Genomic DNA, 27,288 nt, shown 5'->3' on the forward strand with positions numbered 1-27,288 from the left:
AGCATCTTAGGAGCACAAAAGCTGATGTTTTGGGCCTAGCACCTTCATCAGAAAATGGGGGCTGGGGAGGCAATTCTGAAATAAATAGGGAGAGAGTGGGAGGCAGACTGAAGATGGATGAAGGAGAAGATAGGTGGAGTAGCGAGTATAGGTGAGGAGTTAGGGAGGGGATAGATCAGCCTGGGGAGGATGGACAGGTCAAGGGGGGGAGATAAGGTCAGTAGGTAAGAAATGGAGATGTGGCTTGAGGTGGGAGGAGGGGATAGGTGAGAGGAAGAAAGGGTTAGGGAGACAGGGTGGGGGCGAGCTGGGCTGGTTTTGGGATGCATTGGGGAGAGGGGAGATTTTGAAGCTGGTGAAATCGATAGCACTAGGCTGCAGGGTTCCCAAGTGGAACATGAGTTGCTGTTCCTGCAACCTTCGAGTGGCATCATTATTGCACTGCAGGAGGCCCAGGAGGGACATTTGCCTAAGAAGTGGGAGGGTGAGTTAAAATGGTTCGCGACTGGGAGGTGCAGTTGTTTATAGCAAACCGAGTGTAGGTGTTCTGCAAAGCTGTCCCTAAGCCTCCACTTGGTTTCCCCAATGTAGAGGGAGCCACAACGGGTACGGTGGATACAGAATAACACATTGGCAGATGTGCAGGTGAACATCTGCTAGATGTGGATCATCTTGGGGCCTGGGATGTAGTTGAGGGAGGAGGGGTGGGGGGCAAGTGGAGCACTTCCAGCAGTGGCAGGTGAAAGTGCCAGGTGTGGTGGGGGTGGAGGGGAGTGTGGAGTGGACAAGGGAGTCGCAGACAGAGTGGTCTCTCCGAAAGGTAGATCAGAGTGGGGATGGAAAAAATGTCTTGTGGTGGGGTCGGATTGTAGATGGTGGAAGTGTCAGAGTTCACCTCCCACTCATGAACTATTTTAACTCCCACTCCCATTCCTCAGACGACATGTCCAACCTGGGCCTCCTGCAATGCCATAGTGATGCCACCCATAGGTTTCAGGAACAGCAACTCATTCTCCATTGGTGCCCCATTGATACATTGACAGGGATGAACTTTCGTGGAATCTCGACACAGCAGGAAATGGCCTTTCGAGCCTGATCGATCCTCCGAAGAACATGGAAAGAACAGCTGATGCTATAAATCAGGAACAAGACCAGAAGTAGCTGAAAAAGCTCAACAGGTCTGGCAGTCGTGCAGAAAATAAAATCCAGAGTTGACGTTTCAGCTCCGGCCACTCTTGCAGTTGAGGAAAGCTCACGGGACCCGAAAACTTAGCTCTGATTTTTTTTCTTCTTCAGAGATGTTGCCAGACCTGCTGAGCTGTTTCAGCAACTTCTGGTTTTGCTGCGACAAGCATCAACCGAAACAGGCTGGGGCCTGAGGGAAAGTGTGATGTCTGGTCTGAACCCCCTACATATTGGCGGGCTTTTCAGATTTGAAATAAAAGCGGTTGATGATTTGGCGCCAATTATTTCTCCCGCCCACCTTCCCAGCCGTGTTCAGTTAGAGTGGGGTAACACCAAGGGAAGCATAGGCAGGGAGGTGCTTTCCTGTCACTCAAATCTCCAGCACACTGGGAGGCTTCAATTATGTACTGCCATCAATTTATATCTTCCCCACAGCAATGTCCGTTTTGTCTTCTAATTAACGTGACAAATCCACTTCTCGGCCAGATTGAAATTGTTTACTAACAGACGAAACGACACAATACAACAGCAGAAAAAAACTGGGCGCATAATAAAGTAACCAACATTGCCAATCGATTGCTGCTCTCTCGGGACAGTTTAGTGGCTCTGAAAAGAGCCGTTGTGTTTCTCGGGGTGAATGTGCAGGGCCGGGCACGCTCCGTTTAGGCGCGCTCCCCGCGGATCCGCCGGGCCAGCTGGATGTCTTTGGGCATGATGGTGACCCGTTTGGCGTGGATGGCACACAGGTTGGTGTCCTCAAACAGCCCCACCAGGTAAGCCTCGCTGGCCTCCTGCAGGGCCATCACGGCCGAGCTCTGGAAGCGCAGGTCGGTCTTGAAGTCCTGAGCGATCTCCCGCACCAGGCGCTGGAACGGCAGTTTGCGGATCAGCAGCTCGGTGGATTTCTGGTAGCGGCGGATCTCCCGCAGAGCCACCGTGCCGGGCCTGTAGCGATGAGGCTTCTTCACTCCGCCCGTGGCCGGAGCGCTCTTGCGGGCCGCTTTGGTCGCCAGCTGCTTGCGGGGAGCTTTCCCTCCAGTGGATTTGCGCGCTGTCTGCTTGGTTCTGGCCATTCTCTTCAAAACACACACAGGCTGCTGCTGTCAATGCCGACGCGGCTGCTGCGCTGCCTATTTAAGGGAATGGAGAGCCCGCCCTAGAGCTGGGATTGGATACAGTTCCGTCCCTCAATCTCCTGAGAAACAGCTCCGGAAGGTACAGAAAAGGCCGAATAGTATTTTTTGGAGGCTGATTGGTTAACTTGAAATGACAGTTGGTCTCTTTCAAAAAGCCCGCCGATTTTACCCTCGCGATCCTGAGTTTAAAGTAAATATTTAAAAGGATAATAAAGTCCGCCTCCGATCAAATCGTGTACTTTGCAAACTAAGTTTTTTGAATAAACTCTACATCAGCGGAGACAGGACGACAGGACTGCCTCATCTGTCTGTAACAGGCGTGAGGAAAGGGGGAGGGAGTGTAATACAGTCGGACAAACATGATGAACGGAACGTGTAACTACCGTTAATGCATCTAAACACCGCCGAATAAAGCATTTTAAAAGCTAATATGGTGCAAAACAGTGTAACGAATAAAGTTACACAAACTCAATTTAGCGGCATTTCTACCTTTCGCCTAGGTTATAATTAGTCCCAAGATAATTTGGCGTTGCTTCCTGCAACAGGCTGATGGAAAGTAAATTAAAACTTTCACAGTTGTCCCAGAATCAAAACTGAAAGAAATATCATTCCTGTAACGGTTAATGAAATACAAATACAGCAATATATGCTAACTCCAGCCCCCAACTGGATCTGTAAATAAAACTATTCTCCACAATGCAGTGAACACAATTTTCGGCAAAAGAACTGCGGTCTCGAGCTTCATGTTCGAAGCAGATAAAAACAGGGACTTTTTTTCAAAGCAGTTGTGATACAATTAAACGCCCATGATCAGGCCTTTCTTAACAAGACAACACGGTTTCTTCCATTTCTACGTCAGTTTCTATTCCCCCAGCTGAATGAGACAAAATCATTTCTTGAGGATTGTGTGGTGAAGAGGGGTTTCAGAGCCTGTGTTTGACTCTTTGAGACTCTCTCCCTGCATGTGTGACAAGCAGACTGACATGAACTGACAAAGCACTAGAGCCTATGGTCTATGTGAGCAGGACCTCACACTCACATATTGTAGAGTATGGAAGAGGGGCTGAGTGTAAATCCGATAGGTAAATACGGAACGGTTATTCACATAAATCAGTGTCTAAATTATTCCTGCACTCGGAGCTAGGACAGGGATCATTTGATCCGGGCTCAGCTCTCTCCTGAAAGATGTGGTGGCTCTGAGAAGAGCCTTTGGGTTCAGGTTGTTACATGTTACACCGACTGCATCATTTCTTTGCTGCTTTCTTGGTCACTTTCGCTTTGGGCTTGGCCTTTGCCTTCGCCGATTTCGGGGCCGGCTTTGCGGCCTTGGGGCTCTTGGTCTTTTTCACTTTCTTCACGGGAGTCTTTTTCTTCGGCGTTGCTTTCTTCGCCGGTTTCTTCGGCGTTGCTGCCTTCTTGCCGCCCGCTTTCTTGCCTGTCGCTTTCTTCGCTGCCACCTTCTTGCTCGTTGTTTTCTTCACGGCTGCTTTCTTGGCGGCTGCTGCTGGTCTCGCCTTCTTTCCCACTTTTGCCTTGACTGGATTCTTTGCGAGTTTGAAGGAGCCGGAGACGCCCTGGCCCTTCACCAGAACCAGGGAGCCTTTCGCCAGGCACCTCTTGGCAGCCATCCTGATCTGTGCATTTTGCTTCTCCACATTGACCCCGCTTCTCTGCAGCGCCTTCTTTATAGCGACCAGAGACGTTCCCTTCCGATCGCTGTTCTCCCCGACAATCTTCACAATCCGCTCGCCCAACCCGGGACCGGCTGGTTTCTTCCTGGGAGCAGCCGCCTTCTTCTTCTTGGGAGACTTGGGTTTGGTGCTGGCGGAGGCTGGAGGAGCGGTTTCGGCGGCTGCACTGTCGCTCATGTCGGGAACTCTGCGCTGAATCTCTCTCTGTCAGACTGAACTGGGTCAGCAATGAAGCTGCTGGTGGCGGCACTGAGCAACTTAAAGGCAGCGAGCGGACGGCGCGGAGACAACCTGCCCTCAGCTCCCTGCTCCTGCTGCCTCTCTGTGTTTCTCTCTCGGCAGAAACTCTCCAATTCCTCTGCAATTCCGCATCTCCAGAGAGCCAGGCTCGATCGTTCCTGACCCTGACTCGGGAAGGTTTGCGGCCGAAGCGTTTTCACTCGAATTGACGGCTCCGTTGTCGAGTTAAACGCATTTTGCTGCTGCACTGATCGCTCTCTCTGAGCTGAGAGCTGGCATTATCATCACTTTTGGGCTGAAATCTAGAAAGCAACAAACACGTTGCCTTGAATTCTAGCTTTGGGGTTTAGTGAGGGAGCAGGGGGATAAGTTGAATCGAAAATCTTTTTAATTTGCTCAAGACAGACTGGGAAATATCATGATATGAGCGGACACACAAACACAGTTACGTTAAACTCTCCCGACCGCCCTTTACCTACAGTCTCTCTGGCACAATATTCACATCCATACAGTCGCAGGCCAGAAATATCGCGAAATATAAATGTGGGCGGATATAATTTATTTTCCTTTCAGCCTTTGCTCCGATACCCAGGGAGTTCGTTGTCGTTTTTTTCTCTCTCCTCAGTCACTGTTAAACTCTCTGAGGACGGAGCGCCGGAGATTCGCTCTTCTCCTGATTCAGCTGCAAGAGCCAATCATCTGGTTTGAAGTTACATTGATCACCCAGGTCAATATTTTTCTGGGAATAAACAGGCAGAGAAACACAAATAATAGCAACTGAAACTAACAAATCAGCCCTTCAAACCTCTCCTCCCAGTCCTCATGAAAATGGCAGGTCATCCAACTCAATAGCCTGTGTCCGTTTCTCTCTCATATCGAATCATTCAGCATATCCTTCAGTCCAGCCATAACATGCCGAATTTAATGCCGAACTGAACTAGTTCCACCCACCTGACCCTGGCCTGTTTCCTTTCAAACCTGTCATGTTCACGTACTAATCCAAATGCCGTTTTAATGTTGTAATTGAAGCCACATCGACCATTTCGTCAGGAAGTTCATTCGACTTGCATCAGGCTCTGTGATAATAAAACCCTCGCGTATATTTTTTTGATCTTTCTCCTGTCAGTTTAAAAATGTTCATGCCGCTCTTCAATTCCCCCCCTTCCCAGGCAAAGGACAGCTACCATTGTGTCTAGGCCCGAAATGTCAGCTTTTGTACTCCTCAGAGGCTGCTTGGCCTGCTGTGTTCATTTAGCTCAACACTTTGTTTTCTTGGATTCTCCAGCATCTGCAGTTCTCATTATTTTATGAACTTCTATAAGCTGACTTTCAACATGCCACACTCGAGTGAAAAAAAAGACTCCCAGCCGATCCATCCTTTCCTTATAACTCGAACCTTACATACTCGAAATATTGGTGAACTTAAGCTGAACCGTCTCCACCTTAATCCTGTCCTTCCTCTAACTGGCCGACCAGAACTGTTGGCAGTATTTCAGAAGTGGCCTCACCGAATGCCCTGTGTAACGTCAATGTGAATGCCACCTCCTAAACACAAAAGACTGAGCAGCGAAGGAAAGCGTGCCAAACACCTTCTTAACCATCCTGTTGAGGTGTGATGCAGACTGAAAAGAATTCTAGGTCCTTCTCTTCTACAACACTACCCATTAATTGTACAGGGCCTACCCTTGATTGTTGCACCAAAATGCAACACCTCACAGTTATCCAGTTGAACTCCATTTTGCAGCCCAACCGATTGGGTTACGATCCCTTTGTAATCTCAGAAAACCTTCTCCATTCACTATGATAATAACTTTGCGAGCATTCACAAACATGCTTACCATGCCTTCTATATTCTGATCCACATCATTTTTATAAATGACAAACAAAAACAGAGCCAGTACAAATCCCTGTGGAAACCACTGGTGACAGGCCCCCAGACTGAAAACAAAACAGCCCTCCACTTTCACTCTCTCTCTATTGCCATTAAGCCAATTATACCTTGATTCTATTTCTTCACAATTGCTGCACACAATAACATTTTGAAATCATATAGTGTGTTGGATGGAGCTGATTTCTGCGGTCGAGAATTCCAGAGGCATACCGTTCTCTGAATGAAGAAAGCTCTCACTTTCTCAGCCCTAAATGTCCTATCCTATTTCCGAAACATGTAATTCCTACCATCAGGAATATTTTTCCAGCATTTATATTGTTTAAGTCTGCCAGTGGCTAACAGGTTTTTACAAAAATCCCTCATTTTTCTGAACTTTAGCACAGAAGTTCACAAACAATTCAATCTCTCCTTCCATCCCAGCAATCTGCCCACTAAAACTACCTTTATAGTAACACCATCCTTCCTCAGATAAGGAGGCCACACCTGCTGTCAGTATTCGAGATGTTGTCTCACAGATACCCTGTTAAATTGCCACAATTTCTACTTTTCTCCTGTACTCTAATTACCTCTCCATGAAGGAAAACATACCAGTTACCTTCCTCACTGTCTGCTACACCTACATGCTTAATTTCAGTGATTGGTTTGTGAGGACACCCAGATCTCATTGCAAATTCCACTGTGTCCAACTATCGACGTCCAGAAAATAAGGTGCCTTCCTTTTATTTTGCTACCAACGTGTATAACCTTATATTATACAGTGCATTCCTGGGTCAAATTGAGGACACATTGATGGGAGGGGGAGTTGAACTGGTTCGCAACTGGGAGGTGCGGTTATTTACTGCGAGCGTAGGTGTTCTGCAAAGCAGTCTGTAAGCCTCCACTTGGTTTCCCCAATGCACAGAAGGCCACACCATGTACAGCGGATGCAGTATAACACATTGGCAGATGTGCAGGTGACTATCTGCTTGATATGGAAAGTCATCTTGGGGCCTGGGATGGGGGTGAAGGAGGTGGTGTGGGGGCAGGTGTAGCACTTCTTGCAGTTGCAGGGGAAGGTGCCGGGTGTGGTGGGGTTGTAGGGGAGTGTTGAGTGGATGAGGCAGTCGCGGAGAGAGTGGTCTCTCTGGAAGGCAGGCAAGGGTGGGGATGGAAAAATACCTTTGGTGGTGGGGTCGGATTGTAGATAGCAGAAGTGTCGGAGGATGATGTGTTGTTTCCGGAGGTTGGAGGGGTGGTATGTGAGAACGAGGGGGATTCTATTGGGGCAGTTATTGAGAGGGTGGGGTGTGAGGGATGAGGTACAGGAAATGCGGGAGACACGGCCGAGGGTGTTCTTGACCACTGTCGGGGGAGGGTGGGGTGGAATGTTGCGGCCCTTGAAGAACGAGGACATCTGGGTTGTGCAGGAGTGGAATGCCTCATCCTGGGAGCAGATGCGGCAGCGGTGACGGAATTGGGAATAGGGGATGGAATTTTTGCAGGAAGGTGGTTGGGAGGAGGTGTATTCATGGTAGCTGTGGGAGTCGGTGGGCTTGAAATGGGCATTGGTTTATAGGTCAGAGATAATGGGAACTGCAGATGCTGGAGAATCCAAGACAACAAAATGTGAGGCTGGATGAACACAGCAGGCCAAGCAGCATCTCAGGAGCACAAAAACTGACGTTTCGGGCCTAGACCCTTCATCAGAGAGCTCTCTGATGAAGGGTCTAGGCCCAAAACGTCAGCTTTTGTGCTCCTGAGATGCTGCTTGGCCTGCTGTGTTCATCCAGCCTCACATTTTGTTGTATTGGTTTATAGGTGGTCGCCTGAGATCGCGACAGAAAGGTCCAGGAGGGTGAGGGATGTGTTAGAGATGGTCCAGGTGAACTTGAGGTTGGGGTGGAAGGTTTTGATGAAATGGATGAACTGTTCGAGCTCCTCTTTGGAGCATGAGGCAGCACCAATACATTCATCAATGTAACTGAGGAAGAGGTGGGGTTTGGGGCCAGTGTAGGTGCGGAAGAGGGACTGTTCCACATTACCTACAAAGAGACAGGCGTAGCTTGGGCCCATTCCTCAGACGACATTTCCATCCTGGGCGTCCTGCAGTACCCTTAGTTTGCAGGAAAAACAACTCGTATTCCGCTAGGGAACCCTGCAGCCCAATGGGATCAATGTGGATTTCACCAGCTTTAAAATCTCTCGTCCACACACTGCGTCCCAAAACCAGCCCAGCTCGTCCCAGCCTGCCTAACCTGTTCTTCCTCTCACCTATCCCCTCCTCCCACCTCAAGCCGCACCTCCATTTCCACCCTGCTAACCTCATCTTGCCCCCTTGACCTATCTGTCCTCCCCGGGCTGACCGATCCCCTCCCTAACTCCCCATCCATACTCTCCTCTCCACCTATCTTCTCCTCTGTCCATCATCAGTCCACCTCCCCTCTCTCCCCATTTATTTCAGCATCCTCTGCCCATCCCCCTTTTCGAATGAAGGGTCCAGGCCCGAAACGTCAGCTTTTGTGCTCCTCAGATGCTGCTTTGCCTGCTGTATTCATCCAGCTCGACACTGTGTTGTCATAAGATTAGACGTGATGTTTTGAATTAGGGAGCACATCTAAAGGGTCGAATGGCCGGCAGCTACTCCACTTGCCCATCAGATTGTGAGACAGCCGCAGGGAGGCAGTTACTAACATGTTCCGGGAAACGATCGAAGTTCATCGTTCAGCTTCTGTTTCACGCTCTTGTTTTTGCGAATTGGAATTGAATCGTCGGAAAGAAAAGTCATTACATACAAACGTTCTCTGCTCTTTCCCCCACAGCCCTCAGTTGCTTTGCTGAAACTGGGAGAAAAGTGAATTGGGGAAATGATCAGTTGAAGTTTGTTTCTGGGAATTATTCGGAAAAGTAGCGCATGCGCGATTTCCCCCACCCCCTCGAAAAAGAGCATTTGTTTGTTTAGAGGAGCGCATGCGTAAGGCCTTGCCCCAGCGCTGCCATTGAGGGGCATTGAGTCAGTGAGTGGAAGAGGTTTGTTTGAAACAGGCCGCAATGGAGAGACCAGCGCCCAGGGAAGCGAGGGAACAGCAGGCTCCTTCCAGCAGCGCATCGAGATGTGAGTCTGGGACACAGAGGGGGCTCCGAGACCGGCATTGATTCGGGCTCAGTTCAGGGAGAACCGGGGGCTGTAGGTAAGAGGCCGAGCGGAGCAGGAACTGGTCCCGGAACTTGAAGAGAGAGGCCTTTCTCGGGCTGTGTGTGGGCCTGCTGAGGGAGACACAGCGGCAAGAAGCTGCTGCTGGGGGTCAGTCTTGTAGCTTTTAGTCTTCTAAACACTGCTGGAAATTCATTGTTTGGCTTCTGTTTCATGCTGTTTGTTAACATTGTGCAGTCTAAGTCGAAACACAGATAAGACTATGGAAGTATAAGAACCCTGTAACGGACATTGATCAGAGTCAATGTATTCGACAGTTAGTGATTTGGGATTTGGTAACGGCGCAGACATCGCAGTGGCTTTGGGTAGCACCTTACGTAGAGCTGTCCAATTATCGTTCCACTTCTGGATTTTACTCAATTGGTATCGAAGCATATATATTTAAAACAGAAATTATCCTTAGACAAGGAGCAGCTCAAGGTTAAAATGGAATCAGAGCTGTGTTTGAATTGATGATTTTAAGTAAAGGCAGAAGTCTCATGACACTGTCATCATCCGACAGGTTATTTTAAAATGATAGGCTTTTGGAGCACTGGTCTTCATCAGAAGAAGTTAAAGAAAAGAATCATCCTAATAATTACTAACTGAATATTACATTAATCTTTTTGACATTGTAAAACTTAGTTGATGTTGATTTACAGGAGTAAACTCTTCTGTCTTCCCAGAGGAAAATACTTGCAGGAACAAGACAATGTAATACTTGGCCAATACAAAGCTAAGGGTGACCAGCTGCTTCTAACAAACAACAGGTATGTTACCATGTCCGAGCAGAGAACATCCTTTCCACAGGCACAGAACAAATTGAGTCAGAGATACATTAAACTCAATTTCTGGTGACATGCTTTCAAGACAACAGTCAAACACAACCAACAAAATACAAATAGTTCTTTCTCTCCCTCTGTTTTCTCAACACACACCACCCCATTTCAAAAAAATTCATCATTTGTAGCCTATTGGCATTTACAACATTTTTGAAAATGAATAGACTGAATTTTCATCTGAAATAGACACAAAAGAACTGCAGTAAATCTGCATTTAGTAACTATGTTTTCAAAGTTACTGTCAAGGTGAAGAAATAGTTCATGCTGCTACATAGTTACACCAACCATACATCTAGCAGATAATGAGGACAGATATGGAGGAAAACATTGACATTATTATCAGTAACCGAGCAGGACAGCATTAATCTTTTGTCAAATAGATGTCCCAGGCACAGCCAGAACAATTAAATAATGTGCCTTCAAAATGCACATCCTGTCCCAAAGCCTAACGTAGAATGCCAGCAGAGTGTGTGTGCACACTTTCTGGCACACACGCACTCCACTGAGTTGTAAATATATACACTATCCCCATCACATGTGTTACACCATCTAACAGCCATGAAGATCATGTATATTGCAAACCTCAGAATGTGTAATATTGAAGAAGACTTCCACTCACGGATTTCAGGTCAGAGAGGTAGCCTTTCATGATAAGAGACAAATAGAACAGAATGTGAGCTAAATACTTCAATCCTCATGTGTACATGCACTCCCGTGTTCATAATGTGAATATCACTCATTCATTATATGGGGGGGAAAAAAAATTGGACAAATTTTGTGGAGTTCAGTTCAGGCAAATGCGAGGTGATGCATTTTGGAAGATCCAATTCAAAAGTGAACGATACGGAAAATGGACAAGCCCTGGCAAAAATTGATGCTCAGAGATCTGGGTGTTCAGGTCCATTGTACCCGAAGGTGGCAACACAGTTCGATAGAATGGCCAAGAAGACATGTTGCATTCTTTGCTTCATCAGATGGGTCGTTTAGTGCAAGAGTTGGCAGGTCATGTTACAGTTGTATCGGACTTTGGTTTGTACACACTTAGAATCCTGTATACAGTTCAGGTCGCCACATTACCAAAAGGATCTTGATGCTTTGGAGAAGGTTGCAGAGGAAGTTAACAAAGATGTTGCCTGGTATGGAGGGTGCTAGCTCTGAATAGAGTTTGAGTACATGAGGATTATTTACATTAGAAAGATGGAGGTTGAGTGGGGACTTGATTGAGGCCGACAGAGTCATGAGTTGCAACAACAGGGTGGATAGCAAGAAGCTTTTTCCTCGAGTGTGGAACTCGATGACTAGGGGTAATGATTTCAAGGTGAGGGGGGACAAGTATAAGGATGATATGCATGGAAAATTCTTTACACCGAGGGCGGTGGGTGCCTGGAAAACTTTGCCAGCGGAGGTGGTAGAGATGTGCGTGATAGTGTCACTTTAAGATGTATCGAGACAGACACAAGACTGGACAGGGAGCAGAGGGATACAGATCCTTGGAATATAGGCGACAGGTTTCGGCAGAGGATATGGATCGGCGCAGGCTTGGAGGGCCAAAGGGCCTGTTCCTTTGCTGGAATTTTTTTTTTGTTCTTTGACACACTGAATTCCCAAGAAGTAGTCCAAGAAATATATCGAGCAAGAGATTAATTTCACCTCTCTACGTGTTACCATCTCATCGACTTAGAGGTAATTAATGTGTCATTTCCTTTTCTACAAACTGGAGAAATTGCATATCAGGACAGGTTTCAGATTGAAATTGACATTGACATTGCATTTGTTTGCATAAAACTACAAACTGAATAGTGAAAACCATCTGAAACACTTCTACTGTATATAAACTTTGCTATTTAAATAGACCAGAAGGAAATCAAATATTGACCTGAAATGATACAGAAAATAACCTACATTCAGGCAGATAACCTAGATTGTTGACTATACAATTAATAATGTCTCATACAGTGAGCTTGCAACAACAAATGAACATTAAACTCTAAATGTGTCCAGACCAGAGACAGACCAAGCCGGAATAAGACATAAACCCGACCCTAGAAATTATACAGGGAGAGAATGATAAATGCATTCACACATTCACAAACCAGATAGCTTCAGGCATAGCCTAATAACTCATCTGTCAGATTTACAGGACAGGATTTGACAGGGCCAAATGGGTAAATACACTTGCACAGCCATAGAGAAGAAACTGACAGGCACATATTGATAACAGTACACTCATTCACACATCAGAAAGTGACAGGGACAGTAAGATAATTACACACACATTCAGACTGCAAAAACTGACAGGTACAGGCTGATAAATACATCCACACATGACAGGAAAGCAAAAGCATAAGCATATGTAGATTGATAACAACATTTGCATATTCACAGAAGATTTTGACTAGGACATATTTGTAACACTTTTGCATTCATGAGAGAGGAATTGATGGATATAGATTGATAACTAAACTCTCATATTTCACAGCAGAAACTGAGAGGGACAGTTGGATGGTGACGCTTATATCTTCACGTGACAGCTACCAACAAGTACGGATCAATGCTTATCACTCACACCCATATATTCATAGATGTCTGCAGCACAGCAAACAGACCTTTCTCTCATTGAACCTGCACTGTTTAGAAACAACCAGCCGACAATTCTACATCAATTCAGCCAGTATTCTAATTCCATAAATGTGTCATGTTGGCAGATGAAGTATCATCCTCACCTTTATCAGTTGTCAATTGCTTCACCTAGCATGATTAGAATATCTTTTATTCTATCTTAAGCAAGAGGACTTTATAATCATAGACCTTTTGTTTTCAAATTAGCTTAAATTTTGTTCAAATAGCCCTGTGTTCCTCTTGACATTCCATCTGAATTTTTACATCAAACACAAGGACGCTTCATGCCATTTTTTTCAAACAAGCAATATAACTACATAACCGTCCTCATTTATATTTTGCAAAGAGGGTTCAACAGTGTTTATTCTTCAGTAAATTCAGTTTGACGGCCCCAGTTTTACCCACTACATGACAGAAAACAAAAGTTCAACACCGAGCATGTTAATGTCTGTGCCATAAAACAAAATCGAAGTGAGAAAGCTAATTTTTTTTCCTGCACAAGCAACATTGTGGTCAGTCAGCCGCAATGCAGTTCATTTGTTCATTGCACTTCATCTTTGGCAATAACATAGAAAATTAACATCTTTAGTTTAGCAGCATTCCAAGACTTGTGCCACTATGCAATGTTGAATGATATTAATATCATCCTGAAAATATCCTTTGATATCACCACAGCGATTAGTCTCTGCAATGTATCCTTTACAAAGATCCATTTATTTTCTGTCCTCAACTCTTGAGGAAAAGCACAGACGCATTTCAGTTGCAATGTCTTGCATTTTCACTTGCTTATAAATGTTGTAGGCACAAACAACTGAAGAACATAGGCTGTTTCCCATATGCGAAAGGAGAGATGAACTGAAAACTCTGTCCTCTGCCATGGTGGTAATTGGCTGCCCACTTTCCAAGAAATACTTAATCTGCTCAGTAACGCAATGCAGGAAGATGGAAATAGGATCAATTGAGTGTATCTGTCTGTCTTGTTTCATAACAGCAGCTCCTGTGCCAATGCACGGTGGGTACAGAATAACTTACAAAGCACGGAGATGCTGCCAGGTTAGTAGATACCCAGGCGAAAACAAAAGAAAATGCCATTTCTCTTAAATATCACCTGGGTGGGAGAGCTCCTCTTTCATTCAGCATTCATAGGACAGGGTAAGAGTGAAGTACTTCAATCCCGGTATGTGAATGCTCTCCTTTAGGATTAAGTATGAGGTATCAGCTTGGCATAAAGTAAATTAGTCATGTTCACTACATTAGAAAATACTGAAGCTATTGCATGATCAATGATGAATTCTACTGAAACAGCTCAAGAAGTAAATTGAAAGCCAGATTAAATATGCCTCCAAATATCGCACCATGTCTTAGATTTGGACATGTAACTAATGTATCAATTTCCTTTGTTGGAACTGAACTATAGTAGGCCAAGTCTAAAATGAAATAAACATTACAATGTAATTTGCCTCCAAAGAGGTACAAATTAAAAAGCAGCTCTCATCTCGTACAGAAGTACTGCATAAAGGTGTTATTAAATGGACCAAAGAAGAAAGCAAATAGGGTCGTGAACAGATACAGATGCAAACAGATAACTGGAGATTATTGGCAATGGATTGAAGAAACGCTCACATAATGATCTTGTTACAGGAGGAATAAATTTGAAATACAGAGTCAGATGAGTGACTGCCCAATCCAGAACCAAACTTACTATCATAACCTGTACAGAGACTCAATATTTGTGGACATTAACCAAACTGCATCTACAGAGTCAGAGACTGACAAAGGTATTAAAACAGTTTCATTTACATGATCTGATTCATAGGGCATTGGGTAAAATCTCATTCATGTTGAGCAGCAGAGATTTGAACAACAGAAGGATGTCAGCAGTTCCTACAAGTAACATGTTCAATGCAACATTACCCATTTGAACATTACCCACAACATTACCCATTCGTTATCCGTGTGAAATATGATGACAAAGCATGAGGAACACATTGACACACAATGCCAGAGACTGAATTGATCCCATGGTGAACGTCAGCCCGATGCTGATGAAACTAACAATAACCACACTTGCAATCTCAGTGGGAGACTGACTATTTCAGAGAATTCTCACACTCTCTTTATGATTAATGTGGTATAAATTAGTGCTATGATGATTTTATAATACACCTCACCAAGGGTATCAGATCATACATGCCGAGCTAGAAACACAAACAGACATTTAAAGGACAGTGTGACTTAGACCAATACCTATCTTTAATTCAGATTGGCAGCTCATTAGAAAACTCTCTCTCATACAACAAACAGATGCTGAAAGGAAAGGAATGAAATTGATGCCTGTGGTCATCAGGGACTGTTGGACCAAAGGTCTGTTTCGCAGCTGTATGACTCTTTGACAATATTACTACCCTCAAATTCACAAAGCAGAAACCGATCGGAAGAAACTTGCAGTAACACTCCCAAGCCTCATGTGGCATAACGAGGCACTCGTATTCACAGAGCGGAATCTGACAGGGGGAAATAATAATTATATTTCCATATTCACATCACAGAAACTGAGTGGAAAAGGTTTTCAATTGCACTTCAACATTCACACAGCAGGTAATGACAGGGACAGATTGATCACAATGTCCGTATATGCACATAGCCAAGAATGATCGGTAGAAATAGATAACTGTATTCTCGTATTCGCGTAGAGGAAACTGAGTTATAAATTCATAACTACATTTATATATTCACATCACAGAAACTGATAGTTGCAGATGAATAACTACATTCTCAGGTTCCCAGAGCAGACGTGGACAGGTACGGATTGAAATTTGCACCCAAATATTCACGTTGCATGTTCACACATCATTATCAACAGATTAATAAGAAAACTCACATCTAAATAACAGAAACAGATACTGATTGCTGTGTGAAGATGCAGTTGTATTTTTCAATCAGTCCCTGCCAGTTTTCACAATGTGGATATGTGATTTTAGTTGTCAATCGATACCTGTCAGTGACTGCCACGTGAATGTGAGGGTAGTGTAATGCATGTTAACTACATGGATTTTAGTAAGACATTTGATAAAGTACCATGCAGCAGATGAATCAGAAATAGAAAGGCTCATGGGATACAAAGCAATGTGTTAAATTGGAAGCAAAGTTGGCTCAGCAACAGGAATCAAATGGTCAATGGCTGCCCTTGTAAATGGAAAGCTGTTTCAGGTGGTGTTTCGCACAGCTCAGTGTTGGGACCGCTGCTGTTTGTTTTATATGGTAACAACTTGAACGTGTGGGTTACGATTGGGAAATTTTCAGCCAACACAAAAATTTATCAGTGTACTGGTAGTGCAGAGGATAACTGTCAGCTCCAAAATGATAGAGAAGGTTTGGTGGAAGGGGCAGATGAGTGGCACATGGAGTTCAACTCTGATAAATGTGAGGTAATGCATTTCAAGAGGTGAAAGGACATGAAATGGGAATACATGAGGTGGTGTGGAAATTGTAGATAAAGTGAGTGGTCTTGGTGTGCAAGTGTACTGGAGTGTGACAATAGCAGTACAGGTGGATAAGGTTGTTAAACGAGGTATATAGAATGCTGTCCTTCTTTGACAGAGGTATGAAGCACGCAAGTAGGGCCAGAACGATGAAACTATATAAGACACTGGTGAGGCTGGAACTGATGTATTGTGCGCCGCTATGGTCACCATATTACAGCAAGATGTTATTGCTCTGGATATATTGCAGAGAAGATTTACTGGAATGTTGCCAGGGCTGGAGAGTTGTAGCTATGAGGAATAATTGTAGAGGTTGAAGCTGTATTATTTTGAACAGTGAAAGCTGGGAGTGCCATGTTTGAGGCAATTGGGATGGGCAGAGATAGAATCAACAGGGGGAATCTGTTTCCCTTGGCATAGAGTTTAAAACCATCGGGAGTTGATTAAGTGAAGTGGCAAGAGGATGAGAAATGATGGGAGAAAAACCATTTTTATGAGAGGGTGCTTATCTCAAATACGCTGCCTGAGTTGCTGATAGCAGAGATTCTCAACTCTTGTAAGAACATACCTGGACCTCCACATTAACTCTGTAAGCTGCAGGGCTATGGGATGTATGCAAGAAGATCGGATTATGATGGCCATTTTGGGGTGTTTGGGTCAGCATGGAGATGATGAGCTCAATGGCCACCTTCTGTGCTGTATAATTTAAATTGATCAATAGTTCCTTATCATTTTGTCCCTGCCATTCTCTGCTGTGTAATTCATGAGTAATTACCAAAGACTTAGAGGGACACATTGATAACTACAGTCACACATTCACTAAGTAGGAACTAACATGAATAGATCAATAACTAAACTCATATCCACTGACAAGCTTCCACTGGGGAGTTCCAGTCATGGAGCTGTACAGGTATCATTTACTTTGAGGACCTCATTCAAATGGTGTTGAAGTTTTTAGAAATGATCAGACAAGGAGCAGCTCAGGGCTAGATTGGACCAAGACCCATAGTTATGTCAGAATTCCTAGTGATATTAAAATATCCAAATGATTATTAACTAAATGTTGTGTTGATCAGTTAAACATTGTCAAACCCAACTGATGCTGGTTTACATGAACTATCTCTTCTGTTTTCCTGCAGAAAAACACTTGAAGGACCAAGACAAAGTAAGATTTCTTCAGTACAATGGCAAGTGTGACCAGATCCTTCTGACAAACAGCAGGTATGTTCCCACTGTCAGAACATCCTTTCCACAGTCACAGAGCAGATTGAGTCAGACACACAGTGAGCTTAATTTCCAACAGATATGTTCAAACAAACAGTAAAACAACGTTGAGGAAATGAAACTTTATTTTTCTTATCTCTCCATTCCAAATGCACAGTTCCAACAAATTTCAGAATTCATCACCCATTGACTTTTACACCATTTTGAAGATGGATAGACTGAAATTATACACTCAGTATCTGAATGAAATCCACGTAAAATTACTCTCATAGCAACTATCACATAATGAGTCACACCTCCACCGATAATATTCCTGGCTGCTGACAATTAAGCCAGTTTTACAAGTAGAAAATGACCGGTATGGATTGATACCTAACCTCACTGATTTGTATTGCAAATGCTTACAAAAAAAATGATGACGAGACTCACATTGACATTGCAGAAACGGACAGCTAAAGATTAATAAAGATATTCACACATTCACATCATAGCAACTGGTATGCACACGTTCGTAAACAACACTCACATTCACATAGCAAACTGACAGCAACTGAACGGTAGCTACTTTCACATATCCACACAGCAGAAACTGGCAGCTACATATTGATGACAACTCCCAATTTCATAGACCACAAAGTGACAGGTACAGATTTGTAACTGCAATCACATATCCACAGATTAAAAAAATACTGACTGTTAGAGTTTGATGACTATACTCAAATATTCACAACGTATATTCCCACAGGTACATATTGATAACTTTACTGGCAAATTATGAGGTACTGACAGGTACAGGTGCTCGACATGCGCATATCCATACGTAAGAAATTGATAGGAACTGATTGACGATAACCTTAGAGATAGCAAGAGCTGCAGATACTGGAGTCAGCCTTCCCAGTTTTACAAAGCATTAGCTGACAGGTACAGTTTGGGAACTACTCTCATATTCACAGAGTAGAAGCCGACAGGCCGTTATTGATAACTGCACACATGGTCACCAAGCAGAAACTCAGAGATTGATAACAGTGACATTGAAATTGCAGAAACTGGCGGCTACCCATTGATAACTGCTGTCACACTTGCATTGCAGGAACCGTTGGGGTCAGATTAATAACCATGCTGTTGCTGAATTGCTTGACAAGCTTGTTGTTGCTTGTTTACAGACATTTTGTCACCATACGACATAATACCTTCAGTGCACCTCTGGTGATGCATTGCTGTTGTGTCCTGCTGGCTGTTTATGTGCCGCAGTTTGCTGGGGTGGCTGACATCACTTCCGGATTTGTTTCTCAGTGGTTGGTATATGGGATCCTGCTCTATGCATTTGTTAATGGCATTCCAGTTTGAATATCAGGCCTCCAGGAATTCTCATGCATGTCTTTGGTTGACTTGTCCTCAGATGACTACGTTGTCCCAGTCAAATCGGTGTCCCACTTCGTCCATGTGTATTGAGATGAGTGATAGTTGGCCATGTCTCTTGGTAGCTAGATGGTGTTTATGAATTGTGATGTCTAGCTTCCTACCAGTTTGGCCTTTGTAATGTTTTTGGCATCTGTCCACGATATCTCGCAAATAACGTTGGTTCTGTCAGTTGTGGTTGTTGGATCGGGGTAATATGGTGGTCATTTCTGATATGTTTTTCATGTATGGTGGGGAGACCAGTGTCTCTGGAAGTGTTGTGTTATCCATTTGTCGTCTGTTGTGCAGGTGTTGAAGGACTACGCTTTTCAGGTAACCCCGTCATTTCTGTAGACACTGTATCAGCGTTCTTACATAGAACATTACTGCACAGTACAGGCCCATCAGCGCTCGATGTTGTGCCAACCTGTCATACCGATCTGAAGCCCATCTAACCTACAATATTCCATGCACGTCCATATGCTTATCCAATGATGACTTAAATGTACCTAAAGTTGGCGAATCTACTACCATTGCAGGCAAAGCGTTCCATTCCCTTACCACTCTCTGAGTAAAGAAACTACCTCTGACATCTGTCCTGTATCTTTCACCCCTCAATTTAAAACTATGCCCCCTCATGCTCGCTGTCACCATCCTAGGAAAACGGCTGTCCCTATCCACTCTATCTAACCCTCTGATTATTTTATATGTTTCAATTAAGTCACCTCTCAACCTTCTTCTCTCCAATGAAAACAGCCTCAGGTCTCTCAGCCTTTCCTCGTAAGACCTTCCCTCCATACCAGGCAACATCCCAGTAAATCTGCTCTGTACCCTTTCCAAAGCTTCCACATCCTTCTTATAATGCGGTGACCAGAACTGTACGCAGTACTCCAAGTGCGGCTGCACCAGAGTTTTGTGCAGCTGCAGCATAACCTCTTCGTTCCAGAACTCGATCCCTCTATTAATAAAAGCTAAAACACTGTATGCCTTCTTAACAGCCCTGTCAACCTGGGTGGCAACTTTCAAGGATCTGTGTACGTGGACACCGAGATCGTTCTGCTCGTCGCCACTACCAAGAATCTTACCCCAGTACTTTGCCTTCTGGTTACTCCTACCAAAGTGCATCACCTCACACTTGTCTGCATTAAACTCCATTTGCCACCTCTCAGCCCAGCTCTGCAGCTTATCTATGTCTCTCTGCAACCTTCAGCATCCTTCGTCACTATCTGCAACTCCGCCGACCTTGGTGTCGTCCGCAAATTTACTAACACATCCTTCTACGCCCTCATCCAGGTCATTTATAAAAATGACAAACAGCAGTGGACCCAACACCGACCCTTGCGGTACACCTCTAGTAACTGCTCTCCAGGATGAACATTTCCCATCAACTACCACCCTCTGTCTTCTTTCAGCAGGCCAATTTCCGATCCAAACTGCTATATCTCCCACAATTCCATTCCTCCGCATTTTGTACAAGAGCCTACTGTGGGGAACCTTATCGAATGCCTTGCTGAAATCCAACACATCAACAGGTTTACTCTCATCTACCTGTTTGGTCACCTTCTCAAAGAACTCAATAAGATTTGTGAGGCACGCCTTTCCCTTCACAAAAGCGTGCTGACTATCCCTAATCAATTTATTCTTTTCTAGATGATTATAAATCCTATCCCTTATAATCTTTTTAACACGTTGCCAATACCTGAGGTAAAGCTCACTGATCTATAATTATCAGGGTTGTCTCTACTCCCCTTCTTGAACAGGGGAACCACATTTGCTATCCTCCAGTCATCTGGCACTATTCCTGCAGACAATGATGAGTTAAAGATCAACGTTAAAGGCTCGGCAATCTCCTCCCTGGCTTCCCAGAGGATCCTCAGATAAATGCCATCCGACCCAGAGGACTTATCTATCGTCACCCTCTGTAGGATTTCTAATACCTCTTCCTTGTGAACCTCAATCCCACCCAGTCTAATAGCCTGTATCTCAGTATTCTCCTCGACAACATTGCTGTTTTCAGGAGTGAATACTGTTGAAAAATATGCATTGAGTGCTTCCCCTATCTCCTCTGACTCCCCACACAATCTACCGCTACTATCCTTGATTGGCCCTCATCTTACTTTTGTCATTCTTTTATTCCTTAAATACCTATAGAAAGCCTTAGGGCTTACCCTGATCCTATCCGCCAACAACTTCTCATGTCTCCTCCTGGCTCTTCTGAGCTCTCTCTTTAGGTCTTTCCTGGCTACCCCGTAGCCCTCAAGCACTCTAACTGAGCCTTCACATCTTATCCTAACATAAGTCTTCTTCTTCCTCTTTACCAGAGATTCCACCTCCTTCGTAAACCACGGCTCCCGCGCCGTACAGCTTCCTCCCTGCCTGACAGGTACATACTTATGTAGGACACACAGGAGGTTTTCCTTGAATAAACTCCACATTTCTAATGTGCCCATCCCCTGCAGTTTCCTTCCCCATCCTATGCTCCCTGAATCTTGCCTTATCTTATCGTAATTGCCTTTCCCCCAGCTATAACTCTTGCCCAGTGGTATACACATATCCTTTTCCATCACTAAAGTAAACATAACAGAATTGTGATCGCGATCACTGAAGTGCTCACCTACTTCCAAATCCAACACCTGGTCGGGCTCTTGCCCAGCACCAAATCTAATGTGGCTTCGCCCCTTGTTGGCCTATCTACATACTGTGTCAGGAAGCCCTCCTGCACACACTGGACAAAAACTGACCCATCTATAGTACTTGAACTATAGTGTTCCCAGTCAATATTTGGAAAGTTGAAGTCCCCCATGACAACGACCCAGTCTCTCTCACTCCTATCGAGAATCATCTTTGCTATCCTTTCCTCTACATCTCTGGAACTATTCGGAGGCCTATAGGAAACTCCCAACAGGGTGACCTCTCCTTTCCTGTTTCTAACCTCAGCCCATACTACCTCAGTTGATGAGTCCCCAAACATGCTTTCTGCAACTGTAATCCTTGACCAACAATGCCACACCTCCCTCATTTTACCATCTTCTCTGTTCTTACTGAAACATCTAAATCCCAGAACCTGCAACAACCATTCCTGTCCCTGCTCTATCCATGTCTCTGAAATGGCCACAACATTGAAGTCCCAGGTACTAACCTATGCTGCAAGTTCACCCACCTTATTCCAGACGCTCCTGGCGTTGAAGTAGACACACTTCAAAGCAACTTCTTGCTTGCCGGCGCCATCTTGCATCCCTGAAACTTTATTTCTGACCTCCCTACTCTCAACCTTTTCTGTCCTCAACCTACAATTTTGGTTCCCATCCCCCTGCTGAATTAGCTTAAACCCACCCGAATAGGCTGAGCAAATTTTGCCCCCAGGAGATTGGTACCCCTCTGGTTCAGGTGAAGACCATCTTCCTTGTAGAGGCCCCACCTACCCCAGAAAGAGCCCCAATTATCCAAGAATCCAAAACCCACCCTCCTGCACTATCCCTGTAGCCACGTGTTCAACTCCTCTCTCTCCCTATTCCTCGCCTCACTAGCACGTGGCACGGGCAACAAACCAGACACAACAACTCTGTTCGTCCTAGCTCTCAGCTTCCATCCTAGCTCCCTGAATTTCTGCCTTAAATCCCCATCTCTCTCCCTACCTATGTCATTGGTGCCAATGTGCTTCCTCGGCTTTACGCAGCTCTGGATGCTGCAGTGTGTTATGGCTCACTTGAACAGTGTTTTGATGCAGCTCCATTAGTGGGGATTGGGGTGATTGCAGTTGTAGTTGAGTACCTGATCAGTATGTATTAAAAACTGTAATAACTGCACTGTCAAGACTCTTGTAACTGAAACTGACAGATACAGATTGATGTGGAGTGCCTCCGAGATGGATTCTTGGAACAGCTGGTACTGGAACCTACCAGGGAGAAGGCAATTCTGGGTCTGGTGTTGTGCAATGAACCAGATTTGATGAGGGACTTCAAAGTAGAGGAGCCATGAGGAAGTAGTGACCATAATATGATAAGTTTTAATCTGCAATTTGAGAGGGAGAAGGGAGAATCGGAAGTGTCAGTATTGGCGTTGAACAAAGGGAACTATGGAGCTATGAGGGAGGAGCTGGCCAAAGTTCAACGGTTCAATACCCTCGCAGGGATGGCAGTGGAACAACAATGGCAGGTATTTCTGGATATAATGCAAAGGTGCAGGATCCGTTCATTCCAAAGAGGAAGAAAGATCCTATGGGGAGGCAGGGCCGGCCGTGGCTGACAAGGGAAGTTAAAGACTGTATAAAGATAAAAAAGAAGTAGTATAACATAGCAAAGATGAGCGGGAAGCCGAAGGACTGGGACAGTTTTAAACACCAACAGAGGGTAACAAAAAAGGCAATACATGGAGAAAAAAATGAGGTACGAAGGCACACTGGCCAAAAATATAAGAGGATAGTAAAGGACATCTGCCAATGTGGTATACTGCATCCACTGTACCCGGTGTGGCCTCCTCTACATTGGGGAAACCAAGCGGAGGCTTGGGGACCGCTTTGCAGAACACCTCCGCTCAGGTCGCAACAAACAACTGCACCTCCCAGTTGCAAACCATTTCCACTCCCCCTCCCATTCTTTAGATGACATGTCCATCATGGGCCTCCTGCAGTGCCACAATGATGCCACCCGAAGGTTGCAGGAACAGCAACTCATATTCCGCCTGGGAACCCTGCAGCCTAACGGTATCATTGTGGACTTCACTAGTTTCAAAATCTCCCCTTCCCCCCACTGCATCCCCAAACCAGCCCAGTTCGTCCCCTCCCCCCACTGCATCCCAAAACCAGTCCAACCAGTCTCTGCCTCCCTAACCTGTTCTTCCTCTCACCCATCCCTTCCTCCCACCCCAAGCCGCACCCCCGTCTACCTACTAACCTCATCCCACCTCCTTGACCTGTCCATCTTCCCTGGACTGACCTATCCCCTCCCTACCTCCCCACCTATACTCTCTCCACCTATCTTCTTTTCTCTCCATCTTCGGTCCGCCTCCCCCTCTCTCCCTATTTATTCCAGAACCCTCACCCCATCCCCCTCTCTGATGAAGGGTCTAGGCCCGAAACGTCAGCTTTTGTGCTCCTGTGATGCTGCTTGGCCTGCTGTGTTTATCCAGCCTCACATTTTATTATCTTATTACAGAGGATAGTAAATGTTTTTTTAGGAATGTGAAAAGAAAAAAAAAATGGTTCAGACTTAAATTGGGCCCTTGAAGTCAGAAATGGGTGTATTTATTATGGGGAACAAGGAAATGGCAGAAGTTGTGTAGGTACTTTCCTTGTGTCTTTCCTAGCGAAGACAGATCGAATCTCCCAGATGTTATAGTGGCTGAAGGACCTAAGGTAATGGATGAACTGAAGGGAATTTATATTAGGCAGGAAATGGTGTTGGATATATTGTTAGGTCTGAAGGCTGATAAGTCCCCGGGACCTGATGGTCTGCGTCCCAGGGTACTTAAGGTGGTGGCTCCACAAATCGTGGACGCATTGGTAATTATTTTCTAATATTCTATAGATTCAGGATCAGTTCCTGCGGATTGGAGGGTGGCTAATGTTGTCCCACTTTTCAAGAAAGGAGGGAAAGAGAAAATAGGGAATTATAGACCGTTAGCCTGAAGTCAGTGGTGGGAAAGATGCTGACGTCAATTATTAAGGAAGAAATTACGAATTATTTGGATAGCAGTAACAGGACAGGGCAGAGTCAGCATGGATTTACAAAGGGGGAAATCATGTTTGACTAATCTTCTGGACTTTTTTGAGGATATAACTATGAAGATGGACAAGGGAGAGCCAGTGGATGTAGTGTACCTGCTCTTTCAGAAGGCCTTTGATAAAGTCCCACACAGGAGATTAGTGAGCAGAATTCGGGCACATGGTATTGGGGGCAAAATACTGGCTTGGATTGAAAATTGGCTGGCTGACAGGAAGCAAAGAGTAGTGATAAACGTGTCCCTTTCGGAATGGCAGGCAGTGACCAGCGGCGTTCCACAAGGTTCGGTGCTGGGACCGCAGCTATTTACAATATACATTAATGATACAGATGAAGGCATTAAAAGTAATATTAGCAAATTTTCTGATGACACAAAGCTGGGTGGCAGGATGAAATGTGAGGAAGATGTTATTAGAATACAGGTGACTTGGACAGGCTAGGTGAGTGGACGGATGCATGGCAGATGCAGTTTTATGTGGATAAATGTGTGGTTATCCACTTTGGTGGCAAGAACAGAAAGACAGATTACAATCTAAATGGAGTCAAGTTCGGTAAAGGGGAAGTTCAACGAGATCTAGGTGTTCTTGTGCATCAGTCAATGAAAGCAAGCATGCAGGTGCAGCAGGTAGTGAAGAAAGCTAATAGCATGCTGGCCTTCATAACAAGAGGAATTGAGTATAGAAGCAAAGAGGTCCTTCTGCAGCTGTACAGGGCCCTGGTGAGACCGCACCTGGAGTATTGTGTGCAGTTTTGGTCTCCAAATTTGAGGAAGGACATTCTGGCTATTGAGGGAGTGCAGCGTAGGTTCACAAGGTTAATTCCCAGAATGGCAGGACTATCATATGTTGAAAGATTGGAGTGACTGGGCTTGTGTACACTTGAGTTTAGGAGGATGAGAGGGAATCTGAGTGAGATGTATAAAATTATTAAGGGTTTGGACACTCTGGAGGCAGGAAACATGTTTCCGTTGATGGGGGAGTCCAGAACCAGAGGACATAGTTTAAAAATAAGAGGTCGGCCATTTAGAACAGAGTTGAGGAGAAATGTCTTCACCCAGAAAGTGGTGGATGTATGGAATGCTCTGCCCCAGAAGGCAGTGGAGGCCAAGTCTCTGGATAGTTTCATGAAAGGGACAGATAGAGCTCTTAAAGATAGTGGAATTAAGGATTATGGGGATAAGGCAGGAACAGCATACTGATTGTGGATGATCAGCCATGATCATAATGAATGGTGGTATTAGCTTGAAGGGCCGAATGGCCTACTCCTGCACCTATCGTCTATTGTCTAAACATTCACACAGCAAAACAGTGTCATGGATAGACTGATAATTTCAGACACATATTCACTGAGTAGAAACTGACTGAAAGAGAATGACATCTATACTCAGGTACCCAGAGAGCAGAAACTGACAGGAACAGGTTGATGATAACACTGACATGTATAGGGTGATCCCTACACTCTCTCATTCCAATTGCATTAACTGAGTGGTACAGATTGATTCCTGCACTCTCACATTGACACAACAGAAAGTGGCAGAGACAGACAGATAACTGCATTCATTCACGCAGCACAAATTGTGACGACGAGGTTGACAACATACACTCTCACATTCACAGAGCAGAAACTGACAGCTGCAAAGTAAATCTGCTCTCAGACATTCACAAAGCAGAAACTGAAAGGCCCATTTAGATACCCTCACTCTCCGTTTCACACAGCTTAAATGGACAAAATAAAAATGGAAAGAACTACGGATGCTCCCCCCGCAGTGGTCGAGAATGACCTCATAGCCTCACCCTGCCCCCGCAATAATTGCCAAAAGAGAATCCCCCTTCGTCCTCACTTACCACCCCACCAACGTCTGGATACAATACATCATCCACTGACACTTGCACCATCTACGATTCGACCCCACCACCAAAGACATTTTTCCTTCCCCACCCTTGTCTGCCATCCGGAGAGACCACTCTCCGCGACTCCCTTGTCTGCTCCACACTCTCCTCCAACCCCACCAGACCTGGCACTTTCCCCTGCAACCGCAGGAAGTGCTACACTTGCCCCCACACATCCTCCCTCACCCGCATCCCAGGCCCCAAGATGACCTTCCGCATCAAACAGATGTTCACCTGCCCATCCGTCAATGTGGTATACTGCATCCGCTGTACCCGTTGTGGCTACCTCCACATTGGGGAAACCAAGCGGAGGCTTGGTGGCCGCTTTGCAGAACACCTACACTCGGTTTGCCAATAACAACTGGACCTCCCAGTCGCAAACCATTTCAACTCCCCATCCCAATCCTTAGACAACACGTCCATCCTGGGCATCCTGCAGTGCCATAACGATGCGTAGGTTGCAGGAACAGCAACTCATACTCCGCTTGGGAACCCTGCAGCCTAATGGTATCAATGTGGATTTCACCAGCTGCAAAATCTCCCCTCCCCCCCACTACATCCCAAACCAGCCCAGCTCATCCCCGCCTGCCGAACCTGTTCTTCCTCTCACCTATTCCCTCCTCCTACCTCATGCCGAACCTCCATTTCCTACCTCCTAACCTCATCCCGTCGCCTTGACATGTCCGTCCTCCTCAGACTGACCTATCCCCTCCCTACCTCCCCACCCATACTCTCCTCTCCACCTATCTTCTCCTCTGTCCATCTTCAGTCCGCCTCCCCCTCTGTCTCCCTATCTCTTTCA

The 27,288-nt window shown here is 45.2% G+C and overlaps 3 protein-coding genes across 9 annotated transcripts in view; 1 reads left to right on the forward strand and 2 right to left on the reverse strand.

The window, feature by feature from the left end:
- Positions 1-1,750: 1,750 nt before the first annotated feature.
- Positions 1,751-2,258, reverse strand: LOC132207002 (histone H3). Its single transcript, XM_059642175.1, has one exon. It carries the CDS (start codon positions 2,256-2,258, stop codon positions 1,848-1,850), a length of 411 nt encoding a protein of 136 aa, XP_059498158.1. The 3' UTR covers positions 1,751-1,847.
- A 251-nt stretch (positions 2,259-2,509) lies between these two features.
- Positions 2,510-4,189, reverse strand: LOC132207134 (histone H1-like). The gene has a single exon (XM_059642311.1). It carries the CDS (start codon positions 4,187-4,189, stop codon positions 3,566-3,568), a length of 624 nt encoding a protein of 207 aa, XP_059498294.1. The 3' UTR covers positions 2,510-3,565.
- A 4,905-nt stretch (positions 4,190-9,094) lies between these two features.
- The window catches only part of LOC132207014 (late histone H2B.L4-like), a 53,240-nt gene continuing 35,046 nt past the window's right edge, over positions 9,095-27,288 (forward strand). For 3 of the 7 annotated variants that reach the window (XM_059642185.1, XM_059642187.1, XM_059642189.1), the window contains exons 1-3: positions 9,095-9,310; positions 10,001-10,082; positions 17,395-17,476. The gene's annotated coding sequence lies outside the window, so the exon portion shown is untranslated. Of the gene's footprint in view, positions 9,424-10,000; positions 10,083-12,633; positions 12,696-17,394; positions 17,477-19,875; positions 19,956-27,288 lie in introns of those variants that run through there. The other 4 variants (XR_009443263.1, XM_059642191.1, XM_059642186.1 and 1 more) reach the window with 4 other exon arrangements.

The sequence above is a fragment of the Stegostoma tigrinum genome, chromosome 44, assembly GCF_030684315.1.
Source record: "Stegostoma tigrinum isolate sSteTig4 chromosome 44, sSteTig4.hap1, whole genome shotgun sequence".
NCBI classification, from domain to species: Eukaryota; Metazoa; Chordata; class Chondrichthyes; order Orectolobiformes; family Stegostomatidae; genus Stegostoma; species Stegostoma tigrinum.